General features: G+C 42.6%; 1 protein-coding gene across 1 annotated transcript; it reads left to right on the top strand.

Annotated features, from left to right (window-relative positions):
* The first annotated feature begins 93 nt into the window (after positions 1 to 93).
* Positions 94 to 4226, top strand: LOC112106333 (trafficking protein particle complex subunit 2-like protein). The gene is made up of 4 exons (XM_024199509.3): positions 94 to 712; positions 2880 to 2967; positions 3123 to 3202; positions 4068 to 4226. The coding sequence occupies exons 1-4, from the start codon at positions 642 to 644 to the stop codon at positions 4111 to 4113; spliced, it is 285 nt and encodes a 94-aa protein (XP_024055277.1). The 5' UTR covers positions 94 to 641; the 3' UTR covers positions 4114 to 4226.
* Positions 4227 to 7252: the final 3026 nt, after the last annotated feature.

The following is a 7252-nucleotide window of genomic DNA, read 5'->3' on the forward strand; positions in this document are numbered from 1 at the left end:
GGGGGTTGGGGTGGGGGCAGGAGGACTGATTTGAGAAGGTCAGGAGTGGTAGGGAAGCAGTGGTACTGGGTTGAGGGGAGGCAGGGAGCTTGTTTAGAGGCTGGCATAGGGGTTGGTGGAGCAGGGGTTGGGAAGCCCCAGGTTTTTGTCACTCTGTGGGAGCCCTTTATGGACTTTCTTCCAGGAAGGATGATTCCGATGAGATGACCAAATGAGCTGGGACAGTCTCACCTAGGGGGATGGATGGATCACTCGTTACCTTTGTGTTATGAGAAAATGTAAACCTGGCAATAGTCCTCTTCTAAAGACTGTTAATAGTAGAGGATAAAGCTAGATCTGCAGTATAAATACATGTTGTGCTATACAAGTGTAGACCAGTGGCATTCTGTGATATCTTTAAATAGAATTTGTGGTTAAAAATAGCTAGTTTTTAAATAATAGCAGTTTGCATCCTCAGAGCACTATACTTACAAGTGCTAATCTATTCGGGCACAGAATAGGTAGCCCCAGTTAGCACAATTTGTCGTCATCCTTTCTAGAACTATCCCCTGTACATCCGAAGCATCCCAACAGAAAATGAACTGAAGTTCCATTATACAGTGCACACTTCCCTGGATGTTGTGGATGAAAAGATCTCTGCCATGGGGAAGGCCCTTGTGGATCAGAGAGAGCTCTATCTGGGACTTCTGTACCCAACTGAAGACTACAAAGTGTATCTTTAATGCCTGACAGGTGTGCTCTATAGGGCCTGTTCCTACAATCTGTCCTTATTCAGTCAGAACTCCACTGATTTCTCTAAGCAAGGAATGCAGGGTTAGGTTTTAAAAGTAACTGTCTTCCAGTTCTAGAATTTACCGTTGTTTTCATTTGACATTGCAGCTGTAAATCCTGTGTTGTGAAATAACCACTGTGCAGTTTGATTTTTAATGGGCAAGTGTGCTGAGGATTAGTATGCATATATCTCATAGATTTTGGTACTTTCATTTGACCAAAACAACCTGAGAGAGAGTGCTTAAAGGGACACTGTCAGTTAACATTTTGTGAAAACCAGTGTTTTGGAAACTTAAGACCAGTAGAAATGTTTCCTCCATTAAAGAAAAAAACAACAATGAAAACGGTTGCTTTTTAAAGTGTTTGAAACACAAACACTGCAGCAAGAAAAAACCTAGAAATGAAACCTTTAAATGGACAACCATCCCTTTTGCTGGCCGTTGTAAAACTAGGTTGTTACAAGGAATGTAAATAGCCAATGAGTGTTGCAAAAGGTGAAGATTAAAAGGGGTCAGAGCCTTGGCTGGTGTGAATCAGTAATTCCACTGAAGTCAGTGAAACTATGCTGATATACAGCAGCTGAGCATCTGGTCCTGTATTTTTAAATTTATTTTTTAGAAACCCTTCACTTCAAATATTAATTTGTATACCACAGTATCTGTGATCATTAAGTGGGTATTGGCATCTGACATTCAGCATCCATACAGCTGAGCAATGCAATTATGGGTTTATATATTCTTAGCTTGACCCCAGTCCTGCAAGCTGCTCTGCACAGGCAACCACTGTGGCTTTTTGAAGGCACTGTGGCAACATGCATTGGTCTATTCACACAGAGCAGTTATTTCAAAACACAGGATTTGCTGCTGCATATAGAAGCCCTAGTCCTAAGGGTTGTTTAGCTGTGTTTTTGTCTGAATAGTATCAGTTCTGTTTATTCTTGGCCCTGTCTCTTAGGGCAGGTCTACACTAGAAGCACTACATCGATGCAGCTGCTGTAGCATGTCTGCTGAAGACGCTGTATGCCAACGGGAGAGCTCTCTCCCGTCGGCACAATTATTCCACCTCCTCAAGAGGCGGAAGCTATGTTGGCGGGAGAGCATAGCACCAGTGTAGACAGTGCGTAGGTCAATCTAACTTGCGTCACTCAGGGAGGGTGTCTTTTTTCACACACCTGAACAGCACACGTTAGATCGACTTAAGCAGTAGTGACCTACCCTTCCTGTCTGCAATAAGGAAGTTTGGTGCATCGGAAGCTAGCTATGGTTTGATCAGATTTCACAATTTATAAATATAGTATCTAGTTCTTCACTTAGCTAAAATTATGACAACTTGTCTGTGACTGAGGCAGCGGAATTGGACCCCCTCTGGTAATGCTGCTGAAGGTGGTAAGACTGCAGAAGCTTTCACAGATACAAAGTTGGTATTTCAGGACTGCAGCTATACCTGATAATTATGAGACTAGTTGATCTTTTAACATTTCTGTGGCTGGCCTTCTGCTTCCCTTTTAATCACATGGATTGAAACGTCCTCACTTTCTGACTAATGTACGTGACCGCGGATAGCCATGGCTTCGTAATCCTGCTGCTAACTTTGAAGATTCCATATTGTAACATTGCTGTTGAGTGATTACTGAGTCAGTGATATTAGCTACCCGAATGGGCATGGCTGCAAAGAATAATCAGAATTCTTTGATGAAGGGGGGGTTCTTGAGAGCCAAAGAAATTATCATCAAAATGACTGATGATTGAAGGCCATTTATGCCATTACTGAACAGTAATACATGCCTTGGGAGGCAGGCAAGGTAGCAGCTGTCTAAAAATACAACCTGTCATAACTCTTTCTAGTTATAAATCTTTATACAAACAGCCCTCTCTATGCTTGTGAGGCTAAGTTATCATCCTTTCAGAAATGGTAACACTAAGGTAGAAAATAAGTCCAATTTCTAGGACCCATCCCTTGCTTAGCTCATCTAGACATGGATTATATTGTGACCAATTTGAGGGTGACATCCACTTGTAAATTTTTCTTTTGACTGTACTCAAGTCTTATTTTAGTTGCTTTTCCAGGCACTTGTGTGTCAAAAATGTGTTCCTTAATCAACTGCACAGATATGGCTACGTGACAAATTCCAAGGTGAAGTTTGTTATGGTGGTAGATTCTTCAAACACAGCACTTCGAGACAATGAGATCCGCAGCGTAAGTGCAGGAAATCAGAATGTAACTTGCCAGATCAGTATTTTTGTTCCTTCCACTTATTCATAAAATGCTGAGAAGCCAAGAAACAAACAACCCCTCCCCCCAACAGTAATTTTCTAGGTTTTAATTAAAAACAAACCATGATCTTTTTTCAGATGTTCCGAAAGCTGCATAATTCATACACAGATGTAATGTGCAACCCCTTTTATAACCCCGGGGACTGCATTCATTCCAGGTGAGTGAGCTGCTTCCACTGATCCTTTTGATTTTGTTGCCTTTCTGGGACATGCAGAGCTATTAGGATTTAGCTCTTAAGAATGTAACTTCTGTGAGTGATCAGTTTAAAGCTGGGAGCTGCAAACTCCTTTCCAAAAACATGCAGCTGTACTCTCTTTGGACTACTTCTACATAATAGAAAATTTACCATTGCACCATCCTCATTAGAGGCTACATTTAACGGTCTCCCACAGACTTCACAGTCATTAGTAGCTCTATGAACTGATATTAGAGATGCTGACTCAGGAACCTGAGGTTACTTAAAAAAAGTTACCAATGGATCTCACTTAAATATTCTTTTTATTGAAACGTGGTGGATAACACTTTGTCAACAGCCTTGTCCACTGGACACCTCTAAATAGGCAGGCTGTAGCTTTTGAAAATTCAGCCTCTGTAGAGGAGTATGGATGAGGAGACTATTTCCAGAATGCATAATTCTCAAAACAGTTGACAGGACAGTGCCCATCTTTTCATATTCAAAATCTTTTTATGGGACCAATGAGTGTTGTTCCCCTCCCACTATCATTGCATATGCAAAAGCAGATTCTATATTCCTACCACTAAAATGACTGTAATCTACTGACAGGGCAAGAACCACGGTTACTTCAGCTTTATTAGAAGGAAAGTAATTGTTTGTGAAATGCATTGCACCAGTGGTAAGGAATGAAATATTTATTGTCAAGCCTGTGGGAAGTTACCATTAAAAATGCTTAAATAGAAGTTATGTCTTACCTACTAACTGAAGAGCTTCTTTGTATAAGAGAGATCTCAGTGTGGTGGACTGTCTTCTCTTCCTTTAATATTTCGTACTCTTCCTTCTCTAGGGCCTTTGATAATATGGTGACCTCCATGATGATGCAGGTGTGCTGAAGCTCCAGCCATTCTCTTTGTATTTGAGAACATTCTCTATTGTACAGAAGTGTATCTATGAAGCTGTGTATATATAGTCTTTAAACTTGTTCTGTGTAAAATAAACCTATTGCTGTTTGGATCTATGTCTGCTGGTGTTCTTGTGGCCAGTCACGCTGTGGAGCGTGGCACAACTTGCTTAGTAGAATATAGGCTTTGCTTTTAACTAGTATGCAAAAGTATGGAAGGGTCTCTTGCTCCTAAATAAAGACAAAGGTAGTGAGCTATTGATCACTGTCCATGTCCGATCTTAGTAAAGCCCAGGGCTGCATGTTAAATTGCACACACAGTTGTCTGCCCAAATTGCATGCAGAGTTGAGAGTGTATGTGGATGCAGCTGTATGTTAGGTGTGCAACCTTGAGATGCTTCTGTAAAAATCTGCCCCTAACATATGCTTGAAATAGCTGTGCCTGGTGCAGTATGATCAGAGAGCAGCAGCCAGCTCAACTGTTCAGCAAAATCGACATCTCATGCAGACTGTGAATGGCAAATTTAGGTTGCCCCCACTCTTGGGAGAGTTGAAATGACCTGGTTTACTGCTCTGATCAGGACTGGGACCACCTCTTCTTGCTAGAGCATTGTGCAGTACTGCTGCTGTATGCAGTTGTTAAATCTAGTCATAAGAGGACCCACTGGCTTTAACAGATGCAGTTCAGGCAGAATGTGGACCAGCCTTTTCTGCTCATTGCCACTTACAACACTGGGTTCCCTGAGCTGCAGCCAGAGCATGCTGTTCTTTCCTGACAATGTTTTAAACTAAACCAAGTCTGGCTCCCTAGCCATGTTTCCTCATTGTGGAAGGAGCTTCCAGATCAGTGAGGTGGGCACATACTGAAGCCTGTAACTATCAAAGCAAAAAAACTATTACTTAAAAAGAGAGGTCAGCTTCACGTGCTTAGTACAACAGGGCCCAGCACTGGATACTCACACCATAAGTAGCTGCACCCTTCCCAACACACCTGGCTTCATTTTACCCAAGGCACAGATTGCCAAGGTCACACAAGATGGCTGGGGCAGAGCCAGTAATTGGACCCCAATTTCCAGCAACCCCATCCAGTGCCTCCACCTAATCCCCTCCTTCATGGGGGAGAGTGCTAAGTGAGCCATATGGCATTAAGTATGGGTAGTGTGCAAGAGTCTACTCAAATCATATATTGGTATTTTCTTTAGTGCGTGCAAACCTGCCTGAAATTTGACCAGTAATTGCAAACACCCAGTTTGTGGTTCTATAACAGCTATGGAGGATGAGGTTTTTTAGCCACATTAAACTGAAGTGTTTAGTGTTTGATGTTACAAAGCAGGTTACTGACCCTCTACTTTTTCTTGTTTTGTCTCATCTTCACTTTTATCTCCAGCAGCTTGGCAGTCCTTCATACTATACTGGGGCATTAGAACGGCCTATGCAGGTACCTAGTCTGTGTTCTTAGAATCACAGAATATCAGGGTTGGAAGGGACCTCAGGAGGTATCTAGTCCAACCCCCTGCTCAAAGCAGGACCAATCCCCCAGACAGATTTTTGCCCCAAATCCCTAAATGGCCCCCTCAAGGATTGAACTCACAACCCTGGGTTTAGGAGGCCAATGCTCAAACCACTGAGCTATCCCTCCCCATCTGCATTTCCACAGCCCCAGAGACATGCATGCTGCTTTAATCAAATTAATCCAGACATAACTAATTCCACTTTAAGATCAAAGCCCAAGAAAGTGGGGTTGCAGTCCTGTGGTAGCAGAAAAATAGCCACCCTGAGGGCAGAGATAATAGTGTGCATTGTATTTCCCGTTCCAACTTGTCATTGCATCAGTCTAAGCCCATTGTATGGATCACATGTCAGACTCTCATTGCACTGTGCATGAACATACACATACGGGAGTGGCTGGCAGAAGGGACCGTAACATGACGATCCTGTTTTGGCCAGAAGAGAAACAGGGTGTGTTAGGGAATTCTCTGTTCATTTTCTGGACTACATTGAGGATTGCACACTAACCCCACTAATACCTGTCTAACATCCATTAGTCTCCTGTTTTCTTCCCTCAGAATAGGCGAAAGGTTGAAATAAACATACAAACCTGCCACAGGCAGTAGGCATTTGAACAAATGAAGGTGAATTCTTAAATGGAAATCAGATTAGAAGCAGGTATATGCACCAAAACAAAGGACTGTATCTATCTCAACAAGGTGTATCCTACCCACAGGATGCAAGGTGTTGCGAGCTATTACTAGAACAGACTTACCAGTACAGGTACACTAGATGGGAGACCAATCCTGAGGCTGGATGGTATTAGTAAATTCAGGGAATCTAGCACAATGCTAGTGTAACAACCATTACAATAGAATACAACATGGATAGGTTGCCCTGGTTATAAAGGATTCTAGAGTCAAAGATTCCAAGGCCAGAAGGGACCTTTGTGATCATCCAATCTGACCTCCTGTACACCCCAGGCCATAGGACTTCCCCCAAATAATGCCTAGAGCAGATCTTTTAGAAAAACATCTCATCTTGATTTCAAAACAGTCAGTTACGGAGAATCCATCACGACCCTTGGTACATTGTTCCAATGATTAATTACTCACTGTTAAAACTTTACAGCTTATTTCCAGTCTGAAGTTGTCTAGCTTCAACTTCCAGCCATGGGATGGTGTTACACCTTTCTCTGCTAGATTGAAGAACCCGTTCTTAAACATTTGTTCCCCATGTAGGTACCTAAAGACTGTAATCAAGCCACCCCTTAACCATCTCTTTGTTAAGCTAAATAGATTGAGCTCCTCGAGTCTGTCACTATAAGGCAGGTTTTCTAATCCTTTAATCATTCTTGTGGCTCTTCTATGAACCCCCTCCTTTCTAACCCCCTCCTCACTAGTGCTGCTGGATCCTCCTCTGCCTTGCCCTTTCTGGATGATGGGATGATGGGAGAGGGCAGGAGCCTCTTCCATTCTACTCCACCATTTCTTCTCCTGGCTTCTTGGAAGGAAAGAGGTTCTGAGGCTCACTGCTTTCCAAGCTGTCTGGCAACACAAAGAGTGCTTCTGTGATCACAGCAAGGGAAATTCAAATCTCGAGAGTCCAGGAGACACTGACTCAAGGAAACACAGAGCGAACAC

Source organism: Terrapene carolina, unplaced genomic scaffold (assembly GCF_002925995.2).
Source record: "Terrapene carolina triunguis isolate 2854851 unplaced genomic scaffold, T_m_triunguis-2.0 Scaffold33891, whole genome shotgun sequence".
In the NCBI taxonomy this organism is placed as follows: domain Eukaryota; kingdom Metazoa; phylum Chordata; order Testudines; family Emydidae; genus Terrapene; species Terrapene triunguis.